This window comes from Aureococcus anophagefferens (genome assembly GCF_000186865.1).
Source record: "Aureococcus anophagefferens unplaced genomic scaffold AURANscaffold_34, whole genome shotgun sequence".
In the NCBI taxonomy this organism is placed as follows: domain Eukaryota; class Pelagophyceae; order Pelagomonadales; family Pelagomonadaceae; genus Aureococcus; species Aureococcus anophagefferens.
The window spans coordinates 184,211-200,911 of NW_008705592.1; the positions used below are offsets into that span (position 1 = coordinate 184,211).

The following is a 16,701-nucleotide window of genomic DNA, read 5'->3' on the forward strand; positions in this document are numbered from 1 at the left end:
CGGCGCGCGCGGCGCGGCCGATCTCGACGTAGGCGGCGCGGCCGCGCGTGACGCCGCAGCCGCCGCGCTTGGTCATGTAGCGCCAGGACGGCGCGCGGGAGGAACCCAGGGAGCTCGCGTCGTTGGCCTTGGCGTGCTCGACCTTGAGCACGGGCGGGAGCGGCTGCGCGAGCTTCCGCGGCGACGGGCCCCCGTCGTCGTCGCCCGTCCACGTGCCCGCGTCCGCCGTCGGCACGACGGGCTTGACTTCCACTAAAACCTCCTTGACGCCGCTCTCGGCGGCGGACTGGGCCTGCTTCGCGGACCCGAGGGCGATCTCGAGGCCCTTGGCCTGGGCCTTCCACTCGTCTTTCTCGCCGTTCGCCTTCTCCAGCGCCTTCTCCGCCCTCCCCAGCTCGGCCCGGAGGTCCGCGGCCTCCTTGGACGCCGCGTCGAACATCTCGCTGAACTTCTCGACGTTGCGCCGCGCCTCCTTCAAATCCTTGGGCGCCGTCTTCTCCAATAAATCCTCGAGCGTTTTGATCTTCTCGCGCGCCTCCGTCTTCTCCTCCGCGCAGATCCGATAGTCCTCGCGGAGCCTCGCGACGTCCTCGCCGTGGCTCAGGACGAGCTCGCTCCGCTCGTCCTCGAAGGCCTTGTTCGCCTCGCGGAGCTCCGCGGACACGCGCTGCTCGTCCTTCAACTCCGTCTCGACGGCCTGTGTGCAAATCAAATATTCAACCAGACTTCAATGTGCGCGTATTCGAATGTTTTGACACGAGCACTTCCGCCGTGCTTCGAGAACTCGACGAGAGCAATCGATTCGTCCAAAAATCAGCCGAATCGACTTCGATTTGACCGAGCTAGAGAATTCTGAAGTTTGGCCCCGACGTCCCAGCTCACTGGTTGATTTCCACACAGTCGACGGCCTTGATCCGCGTCGCCCAGAACTCGGCGCCCTTGTCCGGGTAGCTCCGCGCGCGCATGGCTAGGGCCGCGTGCGTCACCTCGGCGTCGCCGGACTCGGCGGCCGCCGCGAGCGAGAGCGCCTGGTCGAGCGCCTCCCTTAGGTCCTCGAGCTGCTCCGCGGCCTCGTCGGGCTCCGTCTGGCACTCGCGCTCCTTGAGCACGGTCTGGATCTCCGGGGGGGCGACCTCGAAGGCCTCGCGCAGCCGGCAGAGGTCCACGGCCTGCTGCGCGGCGCCGCGCGAGAGCTCGCGCGCGAACGCGTTTTTTTCCTCCGCGAGCGCGCGCGAGAAGTCGTTTTCGGCCTCGCCGAGCCGCCGCCCGAGGTCCGCGTCCATCGTCGCGACGGCGTCGTCGTGCTTCGCCTGGTACTCGTCCGCGAGCTCCGCGTAGCACTCCTCCATCGTCGCGTCGGCCTTCTCGAGCTCGTCGACGAGCAAATCCGCGGCCTCGAGATCGCGCCGCGCGGCCGCGGCGACCTCGGCCGCCTCGCGCCCGAGCGCCGCGTCGACGCCGCGCCGGCACTTGTCGTAGAACTCGAAGAGCTGCTTCGTCTGCGTCGCCTTCAGCAGGGCCTCGCGGTCCGCGTAGATCTTCTCCGTGCGCTGCAGCGCCTTGCCGTGCATGGCCGCGTGCTTCGCCTGGAAACTCAAATCTTCCACCCGACGTCAATGGGCGCGTATTTCGACGCGAGCCTCTCTGCCGTGCTTCGAGAACCCGACCGATGCGTCCAAAAATCAGCCGCATCGACGTCGACGCGACCGAGCGAGCGAGGTTCGAAGTTTGGCCGGAAGAACCCAACCGGTGGGTGAGTTCGGCGCGGTGCTTCGCCATGGCCCGCACGGCCATCTGCTGCGCCTTGGCGACCTTCATCTGCGACTCGTCGTCCGTGGGCGTCGCGGCCTTGGCCGTGACCCACGCGGCCTCGACGGCGGCCTTGGCGACGGCGTCCTCGCACTTGGCCTCCATCTTCCGGACGACGTCGTCGCAGGCGTCGCGCGTCGCCTTGACGGCCTCCTCCGTCGCCGCGGCGTGCTGCGCGCTCATCCGCGCGATGAGCTTCCTGTTCGACGCGTCGGTGAGGCTCCGCGCGGCGACGCGGGCCCCGAGCGCGAGGAGCGCGTCATCCTCCTGCACGTCCGCGAACTCCTCGACGAGGCACTCCTCGCGGTAGCGCGCCTCGGCCTCGGCGCTCCGCAGCTTGTCCGCCCAGCGCTTCTCCGACTTGGCGATCTTGACGGACGCGCCCATGTTCGCGCGCGCGAGCTTGGCGGACGCGGACTCGACCTGAAAGACGTCGCTTCGACGGGCGCGCGCACGCGTCAGAGAGCGCGCTCCGAGAGATGGGCGCTCGTCCGAACATCGGAGCGGAAACGAGCGGAAAAACGGCCGCGCTCGGCGCCTTTGAAGTCGCGCGCGCTCGTGCCGCGCGGGCCTCGACCTGCGCGTGGAGCTTGTCCTCGAACTGCTCCCGCTGGTGCTCGAGGGCCCGCAGCTTCTCCTTGTCCTTCTCCTCGGCCTGCTGGACGAGGGCCTTCTTCGCGTCGTCCGTGCGGCCGTCGGCTTTCGCGAGCGCCTCCATGTGGGCCATGTTCGCCTCGTGGAGCGCCTCCTTGGCCTGGTCCTCGGCCTGCTTGAGGGCCTCCTTGAGCTGCTCGTCGTTGGAGTGGGACTTGGCGGCCTTCCAGGCGGCCTTGGCCTTGACGGCGGCGGCCGCGGCCTTCATCTTGGCCATGATCTCGAGCCACGACTGCTCCTTCTTCGCGAGCTCCGCGTCGAGGCGCTCGAGCCTGGGCAGCAAAAGGGTGATTCAACGTCGCTTCAACTTGAGTGTTCCGGCGCGTGCGCGTTCCAGAAAAAGCGCCCACGCTTCGAGAGCGTTCCGAGAGATGATCGCTCGTCCAAAAATCAGCCGAAACGAGCGGAAAACGGCCGAGAAAGGAGCCTTTGAAGTTGGGAATTTCGCTCTCTTTTGCTGCCCTGGCTCGAGCATCTCCCGCTCCTTGGCGTTGACGCCGTCGACGGCGGCCTGGCGCGCGGCGTCGACCTTGCGCTCGGCGTTGGCCTTGCGCTTGCGCTCCATCTGGAGGGCCCACTTGGAGCCCGCGACGTCGCTCTTGAGCTGCTCGATCTCGTCGAGGAGGCCCTGGACGGACTTGACCTTCTTCGCGGACCGGCGGCCGGCGCCCCCGGACGCGCCGGTCGAGGCGTCGCCGTGCTCGAGCTCGTAGGCCGTCGGCACGCACTTGGGCAGCCACTTGGGCCGCGTCGCGCCGGACACCGCGCCCTCGCACGCGTGCTTGAGCTTCGCGTCGACGTCCGCGAAGGGCGCGTGGCAGACGTCGCAGGTCTCGCCGACGGACTCGGCGCAGTAGATGCGCCAGGCCTCGACGTTGAAGCGGTCGAAGGCGCCGCTGGGGTCCCGGTTCGACGACGGCATGGGGCAGTCGTCGTCGGCCGGCGCGTGCGGGATGGGCCGCCGCCACTCCTCGGGCAGGCGCTTCTGCTCGCCCGTGCGCCGGCGGATGCAGCTCTTGACGTGGATCTTGAGGGACGACGTGCCAAAGTCCAGCCCGCAGAGGTAGCAGACGAGCTGCTTCGGCCGCACGCGGCCGCCGCCGCCCATGGAGAGGCTCTGGCGGCTCGGCGGCCGCGACGACGCGTCGCTCCCCGGCGTCAGGGGCCGCGCGCGCCAGTCGGCGTCGCGGGACGCCCGGGTTTGGCCGCCCTTGCGCGAGTTCGCGTGGCGCAGGCGCGCGCTGGCCTTGGGCGGCTCGTCGTAGTTCACAGGCTCCCCTTTGTTGGGGCGCTTGATCCGGAGGCTGAAGCCGCGGCTCGTGTGCGCGCGGTCCAGGTTCTTGCCCAGGCGGCTCTCGTACGCGCGCGGCGGCGCCTCAGCCTCGGCCTCGGCGGGCGCCGGCGCGCCGGCGAGGAGCGCGCCCGCGTCGAACGCCGGGTCGTCGCCGAGCGGGCCGACGTAGGACCCGGCCGCGTCCGAGTCCAGCGAGTCGAGCGTCGCGTGCGACCCCTCGTCCTCGAGGGCGAGCTCGAGGGTCAAAGCCCGCGACAGCGCCTGCGGCGACATGGCCACGTCCAGCGTGTCCCGGCTCGGCGTCGCCGCGGCGGACGGCGTGCCGGCGCCGCCGTCGAGCGGCGTCGGCGGCCGCACCCAGAGCTCCGCCGCCGGCGCATCGTCCGGCGCCGCCGCCGGCGCCGACGCCGCGTCCATCGGTCGCGGAGGCGCGACGCAACGCTAGGCCGTCTCCGCCTTCGGCGCCGTCATCTCTCCCACTTCGGCGGAACCGCGTTGTTGAGAAGGTTTGTCGTTGGAGTCAATAACAGCTTATATCTTTACGCAGCCCACTTTTGCGCGCGGAATCGTTCAAGCGCATGGACTCCCCCGAGCCGCTGCGGCGCGACGACGCCGCGCTCCTCCTCGCGCCGCGCAAGCCGCGGCGGCGCCGCGCCCTCGACGACGACGCGCAGCTCGCGCCGCGGCGGCGGCTCGCCTTCGACAGCGACGACGACGAGCCGGCGGCGCGCGCCGCCGTCGCGCCGGCGCCGGAGCCCGTCGCCGCGGCGCCGGCCCTCTTCGGGTCGCCCGTCAAGGCGCCGCGGCCCCGCGCCGTCGCGTCGACGCCCCTCGAGAAGAAGCGCAAGCCGCCGCGGGGCGCGCCCCCGCCAGAGCTCCCGCTCGACAAGGCGCGCGCGTTCGCGACGCCGCGGAAGCAGCCGGCGAAGCGCGCGGCGGCGCGGTCGTCGAGCGGCCGGAGGCGAGCGGCGAAGACGGGCGACGACTGAATTTCTGTCGGGACGAAGCCCCCCTCCCCATGTTAACTCCTTCTTGTCCGCGGCGACGCGATCTATATCTTCGAGGCGATCTAGGGGGCGGGAACGGCCTAGGCGGCGACGGCCTCGGCCTTGGGCTTCGTCATGCGCGCGAGCTCCGCCGCCGCGAGCGTCGCGAGGCCCAGCGCGGCCGTCGCCACGGAGAGCGCGCCGGAGACGCCGAGCTTCTTGATGCTGAGGAAGCAGCCGACGACGATGGCGTTCAGCGGGATGCCGAACAGGTTCATGATCACGGACCGGTGCGAGTCCGGGATGTACTTGGAGCGCAGCGTGCCGATGGACGGGAAGTACATGCCCACGCAGAGCTCGAACGCGAAGAACGCGGCGACGAAGGACGCGAGCGTCGCCCCGGCGACCCCGCGGCCCGCCGTCGCCGCCGCCGTGCCCATGGCCGCCGTCGCCAGCGCGAGCATGCCCAGCGTCGACGACTCCGTGCGCACGGCCGCGGCCGAGAGCCGCTGGAACGCCGTCGACCCGAGCAGGCAGCAGACCATGAAGGACGAGAAGATGGTGCCGAAGGGCACCTTGGCGCCCTCGCCGAAGGCGGCCCCGACGGCCCGGGACATCGCCGGCGGCCACTGGAGCACGAAGATGTACATCGCGCCCTCGAAGAGCGCCTGCGCGGCGCCGACGAGGAGGATCTTCCGGTCCGCGCAGGCCACGTCGAAGGCCTCCCGGATCGTCGGCGCGCCCTGGGACCCGTCCGCCGACGCCGCGACGTTCTCCGTCCAGAGCAGCGACGCCGCCAGCGCGCCGAGGCCCAGGAAGCCGACGCTCAGCTCGAAGGGCCCCGTCGGGCCCCGCGCGGCCGCGGCCAGGGACGCCAGCTGGCCCGCGACGATGGCCACGATCGCGTCGCCCGCGTAGGCCGCCCCGAAGACGCCGCCCAGCGACGCGCCGCAGTCGTTCTTCGTCGCGTCGCCGACGAGCCACGCCTCGGGCGCGGAGAAGAGCAGCGACGTGCCCACGCCCGAGAGCACGCGCCCCGCGAAGAGCACCCAGAGCAGCGAGCTCTTCGTCGTGAGCGCCGCGGCGCCGTAGAGCACCGCGAAGGCCAGCGTGCCGAGCTTCCGGCCCCGCTTGTCCGCGAGCCGGCCGACGTACGGCCCGAAGAGCGCAGTACTTAGGAATCCCGCGAGAAACAATTGGGACACGAGGTCCATGGACGCCGCCTTGCCGCCGAAGACCTTCGAGGAGTAGACCTCGTAGAAGTACGGGCCCTGGAGCCAGTCCGCCATCCTCAGAAGCCAGAAGACCGGCAGGAACCGCCGCCGAACGGCGGCGGCCGCGGCGGACGACTCCGCCGCGTCGTCGCCGCCGGGCGGCGCGCTCGCGACCTTGGCGACGACGGCCGTGCCGGCGAGGCCGCCGAAGACCGCGTTAAAGAGCGACGCGGGTGACGCGCCGATGGCGGCCCCCAGGCTCGCCAGCGGCTTGGCGCCGCCGCGGAGGGCCGTCGTCCGCGCGCGCTTCGCGCGCGCGTGGCGGCGCGGCAGCTGCAGCGCTCGCGCCGCGGCGCAGAGCGCCAGCAGCATTAAGGCGGCGCGACGCATGGTGTACGCGACGCTCGAGAGCTCGGAGGTCGCACCGCCGAAATCGATCAACTTCAAGCGTCTTCAACCAAGATAGGCCTCGCGACGTTGCCCTTCAACATAGAGACGCATAACCGTCGTCCATTAGCTAGCTGGCAGAGGTTAAAAGATTGCGCGCGCCGGCGCTCGCCAGGGATCTATTGGTCGAAGATCTGGCCGATGAGCGTCTTCTGCTCCTCGGAGAGCTGGTTCGGCATCTTGAACTGGAACTTGACGAAGAGGTCGCCGTGCTCCGAGGGGAAGTTGTGGATGGGCATGCCCTCGCCCTTCATGCGCTTCACCTCCGCGGGCTTGGTGATCTTCGAGGAGCTCACGACGACGGGGTGGCCGTCGAGGTGGTCGAACTTGCGCGAGAACCCCAACAGCGCCTCCTTGAGCGTGATGACCATGTCCATGTGGAGGTCGTTGCCCTTGCGCGTGAACTTGGCGTGGGGCTTCTGCTTGAGGGCCATGATGATGTTGCCCGGGATCTGGCCCGGGAGCTGCTCGGACATGCGGGGGAAGGTCAATTCGGCGCCGTTGTCCATGCCCTGCTCGACGTGGGCCTTGAGCACCGTCTCCTCGTTCTTGCACTTCTCCTTGGACTGGACCTCCTCCTGCTGCTGGACGATCATGCCCGGCCGCATCTCGCGCTGGACCATGCGGACCTCGTTCGGGCAGCGGCCGCAGCCCGCGCACTTGCCGTCCTTCTTGCCCGCGCACTTGCGGCAGACGACGCGCCGCGTGATCGCCGCGTCGACGACGTTGCCCAGGTACATGTCCTCGAGGCTCACGGCGAGCTCCACGTGCGCGTCCTGGCCCCGCTTGCCGCCGCCGCGCTTCCGCTGCTGGCCGCCGCCGAAGAGCATGGAGAAGGGGTCCATGCCGCCGCCGCCGCCCTCGTCCTCCTCGATGCCCTCCTTGACGCTCTCCAAACCGCCCGTGTCGTAGAGGATGCGCTTGTCCTCGTCGCCGAGGACCTCGTAGGCCAGGTTCACGCGGTTCATCATCTTCGCGCACTCCACCGTCTCCGTCTCGCCCTCGTCGCCGCCGACCTTGGGCACCTCGATGTCCTTGGCGCACTTGTCCGGGTGGAATTTCAGGCTCAGCTTGCGGTAGGCCTTCTTGATGGCCTTCTGGTCCACCTCGTCGTCGATGCCCAAGACCTCGTACAAGTCCAGGTCCTCGTCGCGCTCGTCCTTGGAGAGGAAGGTCGCCGTGCAGCGCTCGCCGTCCTGGACCCGCTTGCCCTTGAGCTTCGTGCCCGGCGCCGCCTCCATGGCCGTGGGCTTGAGCTTGTGGAGGCCCGCCTCGCCCCAGCGGATGTAGACGGTGGTCTCGTCCGCGGACCACTTGCAGCCGCCGCGCTCGCAGTCGGGCGTCGGCGCCTCGAAGCGGCCGTCGGCGCCGAAGCGCACGTCCCGCCAGTTGTTCCAGTTCCAGCTCGACGCCTTGAGCCAGTCGAAGTTGTCGTGGACGCCCTGCGGCGCGCTCGGGCCCCGCGGCCGGCCGCCGCCGCCGCCGCCCATGCGCCCGCCGCCGCCCATGCCGTGCATCTGCTCGAACATGCCCGCGGGGATCTCGAACTGGAACTGGGCGCTGCCCAGGCCCACGGACAGCGCCGCGACGGCGAGCGCTCGCCGGCGCGACGACGGGCGGCTACCGACGGACGCCATCGCGAACGGCGTGCGCTCGGTCGCTCGACGGCGCGCGGGCGCTATGCGAGGACCGGCGAGCGCGGTCGAAGCGGCTGCGGATTGGGTCTCGCTGTCGCGCCGAGACGTCGACGATGCCAGCGACCTCGGTGACCGAGTGTGAACGCGTGGAATATAGCCGGGTCATCATCGGGGCGACGTGTCGACGTTGCCGCTTGTGCGCTTCGGCAAGCGCGAGGCTGCCCGCGGTTTACGATGGCGGCGCAGCTGGCGTCCGCGGACGGGGGCGACGCGGCGCGGCGCGAGGGCGAGAAGACGAAGCACCGGAAGACGGCGGTGCTGCGCTTCAACGGGAAGCCCAAGCTCGGCCTGGAATACCTCAAGGGCATGGGCCTCTGGGACGGCACGCCCGAGGGCCTCGCGGCCTGGGTCGCCGGGGCGCTGGAGACGGGCCTGAGCAAGCGGCGCGTGGGCGAGTTCTTCGGCGGCACGCACCCGCTGGCGACGCCCACGTTCGACGCGTGGCTGGGCCTGCTCGGCGGCGACCTGGGCCCCGGCGCGACGCTCGACGGCGCGCTCCGCGTGCTGCTGCGCAAGTTCCGGCTCCCCGGCGAGGCGCAGTGCATCGACCGCGTCATGGAGGGCTTCGCGCGGGCCTTCAAGAGGGCGAACCCGCCGGAGAGCGCCGAGCCCTGGCCGTACAGCGAGGACGCGGCGTACGTCCTGAGCTTCTCCCTCGTCATGCTCAACACGGACCTCCACTCCCAGAACATCAAGGACGCGGACCGCATGACGCGCGACGGCTTCGTGTCCAACAACCGGGGCATCGACGCGGGCGGCGCGGACCTGCCGCGGGCGCTGCTCGAGGCGCTGTACGACGGCGTGAAGCGCGAGGAGATCAAGATGGACGAGGGCGACCTCTACGAGTCGGAGCTCATCACCTACATGGGCGCGCGCAAGGCCGGCTGGCTCGAGAAGTGCAACGACAAGGGCCTCTTCTCCGTGAAGCACCGCTGGCGGAAGCTCTGGTTCGTGCTCAACGACGGCTGCCTCTACTACTTCCTGTCGCCGGGCGACGCCGACGTCGCCGAGAAGCCGCCGCGGGCCATCGTGCCCCTGGACCAGGGGTTGGAGGTGCTCAAGCCCCTGGGCGCGGCGCCGGGCCGCGAGTTCACGCTCGTCGCGCGCGAGGACGACGCCGGCGCGCCCGCCGGGCCCCGGCGGCCCATCAAGTCCATGAAGCACACGTCGGCGGGGCCGAGCCAGGGCACGGCGGACGCGATCCGCCTCCGCGCGCGCGACGTCTCCGACGCGCAGGCCTGGGCCGCGGCGCTCCGCGCCGAGGAGGAGGCGCTGCCCAGGGCAGGACAAGAGAGCGAAATTCCAAACTTCAAAGCCTCATATCTCGGCCGTTTTCCACTCGTTTCGGCTGATTTTTGGACGAGCGATCATCTCTTAGAACGGTCTCGAAGCGTGGATGCTTTTCCCGGAACGCGCGCGCGCGGAACACTCACGTTGAAGCGACGTTGCATCTCTCTTGTCCTGCCCAGGCGCTGCCCGCGGGCGGCGCGGCGCTCACGGCGGCCAAGGCCGCGGCCGCGGCGCGCCAGCGGCGCCTGAGCGCGGCGGCCGCCGGCGACGGCGGCGTCGTCGCGCCGGCCGCGGACAAGTGGAAGGCCGCGAACGGGGCGGGAAACGGGCGCGAACGTCCCGACTTCAAAGGCTCCTCGCTCGGCCGCTTTCCACTCGTTTCGGCTGATTTTTGGACGAGCGATCATCCCTCGGAGCGCTCCCGACGCGTGGATGCGGTTTACGGAACGCGCGCGCGCGGCACGCCCACGTTGAAGCGACGTTGAATCACCACAGGCCGCGAAGCAGCCGAACTCGCACACGCCGCTCCACGCGGGCTGGCTCCGGAAGCGCGGCGAGATCAACACGGCCTGGCGCAAGCGCTACTTCGCCCTCTTCAGCGGCGTCACCTGCACGGACGTCGAGGGCGAGATCCCTCCGCCCGACGAGCCCGTGCTCATGTACTTCAAGGACGAGGACAAGTTCCGCGACCTCGTCGCGGGCGCGGCCGCGCGGCCCTACAAGGGCGCCGTGCGCCTCGGCGCCGTCACGGAGATGAAGCGCCGCACGGCCGACGCGGGCGAGAAGGGCAAGCGCGCCGCGGGCCTCGCGCTCGTCACGGGCGACCGGACCTGGTACCTCGCGGCCGTCGACGACAAGTCCGCCGGCGACCTGGAGCCCTGGTGGTACGCCCTCGAGGGCGCCTGCCACGCCGCCCAGCTCGGCGCCACGGCGCGCCGCCCGTCGTCGTCGAACCTCACGGACAAGGTCAAGGCCGCGCGGTGATAAGGGCAACGACCGGTGCACCGTGGACGATTTACGGGCGGGGATTCTTGAAGTGCCGACGCGCCAAAAACTCCGGGGCTGCTAGCGCGCTCTCGAGACGCACCGCGATCGACGCGGCGTCGCCCGGCGACCATGGGCGCCGGCGCCTCGGCGAGCGACCAGGACAAGATCGCCGCCTACGACGCCATCGCGTCGCAGCTCGGCGCCCTGAGCAAGGGCGGCACGGTCAACGTCGCCGACGTCCAGAAGCTGCTCGCCGCGCCCGCCGACGACAAGGCCAAGGCCGCGGGCAAGCTCCAGGCCATCCAGCGGGGCAACTCGCGGCGCAAGGAGGACGCGGCAGGCGGTGGCGGCGGCTCCATCGACGAGGTCTTCGCCAACTTCTGCAAAATCTACCGCGTCGACCAGATGACGAACACGATCTTCGCCAAGTTCTGCAAGGACACCAAGGGCGTCGTCGACAAGAAGAAGTTCGCCGCGCCCCAGATCGACATGGTCTGGAGCAAGGCCGCGGGCAAGCACAAGAAGATCGGCGTCGACATCTTCAAGCAGATGCTCGCCGCGATCGCGGACCTCAAGGGCGTCGCGCCCGGTGACTTCGAGGCCTTCATCATCTCCCACGCCCAGGTGAAGAACTCCGGCACCCAGGGCGAGAGCCGCTTCTACGACGACAAGGACACGTGGACGGGCGTCGCCGTCAAGGGCGGGCCCGACACGTCCCTCGCGAAGAACGACCTGAGCGCGCTGGCGGACCGGGACAACAAGGCCGACGTCCGCGGCAATATCGCCTAAGGCGGGGTCTTATCAGCGAGGAACAGCGCGCCGCCGGCGAGCTCGAGGTCGTGGATGGGCACGTCGAGCTCGCGCGCGAAGCCGTCGAGCACGCGCGCCTCGCGCGACCGGCAGAGGGAGACGACGAAGGCCGGCGCGCCCGGCGCGCGGCCGCAGCGGCCCGCGCGGTGCGCGTAGTGCGCCGGCGTCGACGGCAGCGAGTCGTGGTTGACGACGTGCGTCACGCGGCGCGCGTCGAGGCCGCGCGCGGCGACCTCCGTCGCGACGACGACGGCCGGCGCGGCGCCCGCCGCGAGGTGGCGCACGGCTTTCGCGCGGTCGTCGCCGGAGACGGCGCCGGCGAGGGGCAGCGCGTCGACGTTGCACCGCGTGCGGAGCGCGTTCGCGACGGCGATCGCGGCGTCGCCGTCGTTGACGAAGACGACGGCGGCCTCGCAGGGCGGGTCGTCGGCGCGGAGCACGCGGCGCAGCGCCTCCAGGGCGCTCCGGTCGTCCCTGATCGTCACGCGGCCGTGCCGCGCGCCCGCGCGCAGCGCGCCCGCGACGACGCCGGCCGCCGCGCGCGCGTCGACGAGGAGCGCGTCTCTCGCGCGGTCGCGCACCGTCGGCGCGAAGGTCGACGCGGCGTCGCCGTCGAGCAGCGCGGGCGCCGTCGCGGACGCGCAGACGAGCCGCGCGGTCCGCGGCGCGGCGCCGAGGACCGCCTCCAAATCGTCGACGAACGGCGCCGCGGCCGTCGCGTCGGCCTCGTCCACGATGATCGCCGCGACGCGGCCCAGCTTCAGCGGCCGGCTCCCGTCGAGGGCGAACTCCGCGAGGCGGCCGGGCGTGCCGACGACGACCTGGGGCTTCCGCTTCTTGAGCCGGTCGCGCATGCGGCCCGCGTTCGCGCCGCCGAAGATCGCGGCGACCTCGAGGTCCGGGAAGAACGTCGCGGCCGCGTCGGCGATCTGCACGGCGAGCTCGCGGCCCGGCGCGACGACGAGCACGCGGACGGCCGCGTCGCGCGGGTCGACGGCCGCGAGCGCGGGCAGCAGGAACGCGAGCGTCTTGCCGCCGCCTGGGCAGCACAAGAGTGATTCAACGTCGCTTCAACGTGAGTGTTCCGCGCGCGCGCGTTCCAAAAAAAGCATCCACGCTTCGAGACCGTTCCGAGAGATGATCGCTCGTCCAAAAATCAGCCGAAACGAGTGGAAAACGGCCGAGAAAGGAGCCTTTGAAGTTGGGAATTTCGCTCTCTTTTGCTGCCCTGGCCGCCGCCCGTCGGCGCCGCGAGCAGGGCGTCGCGCGCCGGGTCCGCGCGCCAGAGCGCAGACTGCGCGAGCGTCGGCGCGTCGAAGCCCGCGGCGGCCAGCGCCGCGGCCGTCGACGCCGGCAGGTCCCACGCCTCGAACGTCTCCGGCGCCGCGGCCGCCTCGTCGCGCGCGGGGCCCGGGGCGTCGGCGAAGGCCGCGCGGCGGCCCAGCGCCGCCAGGGCGTCGTCGACGGGCCGCGGCTTCTTCTTCTTCTTCTCCTTCTTCTTCTCGCGCGGCGCGGCGGTCTCGCGCGGCGCGGCCTCGTCGCGCGGCGCGGCCGCGGCGGGCGCCGCCGGCTCCGCGGCGGCGCCGCGCCGGCGGCGGATGAGGAAGTCGTCGCCGAAGGCCGGCCGCGCCTCGCGGCCCCAGCCGCCGAGGCTTCGCGGCGCCTCGGCCGGCGGCTTCGCCGCCGCCGGCGGCGGCGCCGCGGCGTCGTCGTCGTCGTCGTCGTCGTCCCCGCCGCTCCAGGAGGCGAAGCGCGCGCGCAGGCGCGCCTCGCGGTCCTCGATGCTCGCCGACGCAGACGGCGCCTCCACCGCTTTGTTGCGCCGCTTGTGCTTGCCGCCCTTGCTCTTGCCGCGCTTCGGCGGCGGCGGCGGGCGGGCGCTCAGCGCCGCGACGATGGCGGGCGCGGCGATGACAGCGATGAGGCAGAGCTTCAGGGCGTTTTTCATGGCTGCCTTTGTAGTGTGTTTGGTGCTCAGAAGGGCCTGCTAGCGGTCGAGAAACCCGGCGCCCATATGCTTGCCACTGCAAGTCGGCGAAGCTTGATGGCGATGTTGGTGCCGATGGTGGGGCGCGATCGCTTATGAGAAGGGCCTGCCAGCGCTGAAAAGGACCACGTTAGCAAATGGCCGCATCGCTCGACTTCTTCGGCGACGCGCCGGAGCCGCCGGCGCCGCCGACGCCCGCGCCGAAATCGCGCACGAAAGCCGCCGGCGCCGCGGCCGACGCCGGCGCGCCCGCGCCGTGGTCCGACGACGACGTGCGCGCCTTCCGGAAGCGCCTGCGGCTCCGCGTGGAGAGCGAGGACGCCGTGCCGCGGCCCTGGGCGTCCTGGGACGACGGCAACCTCGACGGCCGGCTCCGGGCCGCGCTCGAGGCGTGCGCGTGGCAAGAACCTACTTCCGTGCAGGCGCAGGCGTGCCCCGCGCTCGCCGCGGGCCGCGACGCGCTCGTGACGGCGCCGACGGGCTCGGGCAAGACGGGCGCCTTCGTCGTGCCCGCGGCGGCCTTCCTGCTCGCGCGGGAGAAAAAAACGCCTAAATTCCCCGCCGTCGCGATCTTAGCGCCGACGCGCGAGCTCGTCGCGCAGATCGCGCGCGAGGCGGCGCGCGTGCTGCGCGGCTGCGGCGTCGAGGACGCCGTCGCGGCGGCGCCCTGGAGCGGCGACGTCGTGGCGCGGAGCTCCGTGCTCGTGTCGACGCCCGCGCCGCTCCGCGAGCTCTACGAAGCGACGCCCAAGGCCGCGAGCGCGCTCCGGCGCCTCTTCGTCGACGAGGCGGACAAGCTCCTGGATCTGACGCCGACGGCGGGGCTCGCGGACGCGTCGACGCGGGCGCCGAACGCCTTCGTCGCCGACGTCGACGCGGTGCTGGGCGCGAGGCCGAAAAAGTGCGCGACGGCGCTCTTCTCGGCGACGATGAACGAGGGCGTCCGCGAGCTGGCGGCGAACTGCCTGCGCGCGGACCGCGTGGTGCTCGGCGTGCTGCCGAGCCTGGGCCCGCCCCTCGTGGAGCAGCGCTTCGCCTACGTCGGCGAGGACGGGAAGCGGGTCGAAGCGCTGGCGCGGGCGATCCGCGAGGGCTTCGCGCGGCCCCCCTGCCTCGTCTTCGCGCGGTGCGCGCCGGCGGCCGACGCCGCGGCGGCGCGGCTCCGCGCGCTGGGCTACCGCGCGGGCCGCCTCCACGGCGGGCTGGGCCCGCGGCAGCGCGCGGACGCGCTGAGAGATTTCCGAAAGGGAACGTCGTGGTTCCTCGTGTGCACGGACGTCGCGAGCCGCGGCCTCGACCTGCGGGCGCTGGAGACGGTGGTCAACCTGGACGCGCCGGCGTCGGCGGCGGACTACGTGCACCGCGTCGGCCGCGTCGGCCGCAACGGCCGCAACGGCCGCGCGCTGACGCTGTACACGAGCGACGACGCCGCGGGACTGCGCGCCGTCGCGAACATCGCCAAGCAGACGGGCTGCGCCGACGTGCCCCCCTGGCTCCTCGCGAAGACGACGAAGAAGGCCTGGGCCAACGCCGACCCCCGCGCGAAGCGCAAGCGCGACGCGCCCGGGTAAGGGGCGCCCTAGCGCGGAGGCGTGTGGTTCCGCGGCGTCGGCCGCGGCTGCCGAGTCGTGCCCGAGTCGGCGGGGAGGCGCGCGTGGCGGCGCCGACGGCGTGGGAGGCGCCGATCGTCGGCCGCGGCGCGGCCGCAGCACGAGCCCGTCGTCCGAGTTGGCGACGACCGAAGCCAGCCGCCGCCGCCGCCACGGGCGCCGCGTCGTGCAGCGTCGCGGCCGCCAGTGCCATCCGGCGATATACGAGCAGGAGGATGTCCGCCATGCAGCAGCGCCGCGGCAACGCCGCGGCGTCGAAGCGCGGGTCCGGCGGCCCGCCGTCGTCGGAGAAGAAGAAGCGGTCCGGCGGTCCGCCGCCGGCGGCCGACGCCATGGAGGACAGCGATTTGGAGTTCGAGGACGAGGCCGAGGACGAGTTCATCGTCGAGGACGAGGCCATGGGCGGCGACGACGAGGAGATGGACGAGGACGCCGTGCGCGCGGCCGTCGCCGCCGACGGGCGGGAGCAGGAGACGCAGCTATCCTGGGACCCGCGGAAGAACGTCGAGGGAGAGGGCGACCTCGAGTGCGACCCGCGCGCGTACAAGATGCTCCACCGCCTCGGCAGCGACTGGCCCTGCCTCTCCTTCGACCTCGTGCCCGACGGCGGCGGCGGCGGCCGCACGCGCTTCCCCCACGACCTCCTCGCCGCGACGGGCACGCAGGCGGGCCCGGGCGAGGCGAACAAGCTGACGTTCCTCAAGCTCGAGGGCCTGGGGCGCATGGAGGTCGAGGACAGCGACGCGTCCGACGACGACGACGACGACGACGAGGCGCGGCCGGCGACGGCGGAGCACGTCGCCTTCGCCCACCCCGGCGTCGCGCGGCGCGTCGCCTGCTCGAAGCCGTCGCCGGGTCTGGTGGCGACGTGGTCCGACGACGCGACGGTGCGCCTCTGGGACGCGCGCGACGAGTGCGCCGCGCTCTGCGCGCCGCACCGTTCGGGCCCGAGGCCCGCGGGGCTCAAGGCCCGGGACCCCTTCGCGGCCGCGACGCGGGCCGCGCCCGGCTACGCGCTCCAGTGGAGCCCGCTCGAGCCGTCGCGCCTCGCGTGCGGCGGCGACGACGGCGGCGTCGCCGTGCTCGACGCCGCGCTCGACGGCCGCGGCGCCGCCGTCGTCGCGCGCTGGGCCTGCCCGGGCGCCGTCGAGGACGTCGCGTTCTCGCCGACGGAGCCCACCGTGCTCATGGCCTGCGGCGCGGCGTCCGCGGCGCTCCGCGTCTTCGACGCGCGCCACGGCGACCGGCCCATGCTCGCGTTGGACGGCGCCCACGGCGCCGACGACGTCAACGCCATGTCGTGGAACAGCGCCGTCGCGTACCTCGTCGCGACGGGCGGCGACGACGGCGTCGCGCGGGTCTGGGACCTGCGGGCCTTTGGGAAGGACGCCAAGCCCGTGGGCCTCTTCGACTACCACAAGGGCGGCCACGTCTGCTCCGTGGCCTGGGACCCCCACGACGAGTCCGCGCTCGCCGTCTGCGCGGCCGGCGCCGCGGACGCGGTCTCGCTCTGGGACCTGTCCGTCGAGGACGACACGCCGCCGGGCATCCCCAGCGGCGCGTCCGAGTTCGGCGTGCCGCCCCAGCTCATGTTCGTCCACCAGGGCCTCCGCGACCCCAAGGAGGTCAAGTACCACCCCCAGATCCCGGGCCTCTGCATGACGACGGCGCTCGACGGCTTCAACGTCTTCATCCCGAATCTCTGAGAGGCCCCCCCCTCGCCTAAGTCGAGTCATCCGGCGCCTACGCCCGCGGGCCGGTGCTTGGGGACGGCGGCCGCGCGCATCGGGGCTCAGTAGTCGCCGAAGCCGAAGCTGCCGCGCGTGCGGAGGTGCTTGGGGCCGTCGAAGCGGCGGTCGATGGCGCGGCGCATCTTGTGCTTGGGCTTCCAGGACGGCAGATTCGCCCAGGAGGCC

General features: G+C 72.1%; 4 protein-coding genes across 4 annotated transcripts; 2 read left to right on the forward strand and 2 right to left on the reverse strand.

The window, feature by feature from the left end:
• Positions 1–4,844: 4,844 nt before the first annotated feature.
• AURANDRAFT_32554 (hypothetical protein) lies at positions 4,845–6,329 on the reverse strand (the record flags this gene model as incomplete). The annotated part of the gene is made up of 1 exon (XM_009042622.1): positions 4,845–6,329. One exon carries the CDS (start codon positions 6,327–6,329, stop codon positions 4,845–4,847), a length of 1,485 nt encoding a protein of 494 aa, XP_009040870.1.
• Positions 6,330–6,458: 129 nt separating this feature from the next.
• On the reverse strand, positions 6,459–8,179 carry AURANDRAFT_38992 (hypothetical protein; the record flags this gene model as incomplete). The annotated part of the gene is made up of 2 exons (XM_009042621.1): positions 6,459–7,384; positions 7,430–8,179. The coding sequence occupies 2 exons, from the start codon at positions 8,039–8,041 to the stop codon at positions 6,524–6,526; spliced, it is 1,473 nt and encodes a 490-aa protein (XP_009040869.1).
• A 414-nt stretch (positions 8,180–8,593) lies between these two features.
• Positions 8,594–9,142, forward strand: AURANDRAFT_5450 (hypothetical protein; the record flags this gene model as incomplete). Its single annotated transcript, XM_009042570.1, has 1 exon — positions 8,594–9,142. A coding segment is annotated over one exon (549 nt), but the record flags the coding sequence as incomplete, so codon positions are not given.
• A 4,088-nt stretch (positions 9,143–13,230) lies between these two features.
• On the forward strand, positions 13,231–16,525 carry AURANDRAFT_72521 (hypothetical protein; the record flags this gene model as incomplete). The annotated part of the gene is made up of 2 exons (XM_009042571.1): positions 13,231–14,742; positions 14,997–16,525. 2 exons carry the CDS (start codon positions 13,313–13,315, stop codon positions 16,489–16,491), a joined length of 2,925 nt encoding a protein of 974 aa, XP_009040819.1.
• Between the last annotated feature and the right edge of the window lie 176 nt (positions 16,526–16,701).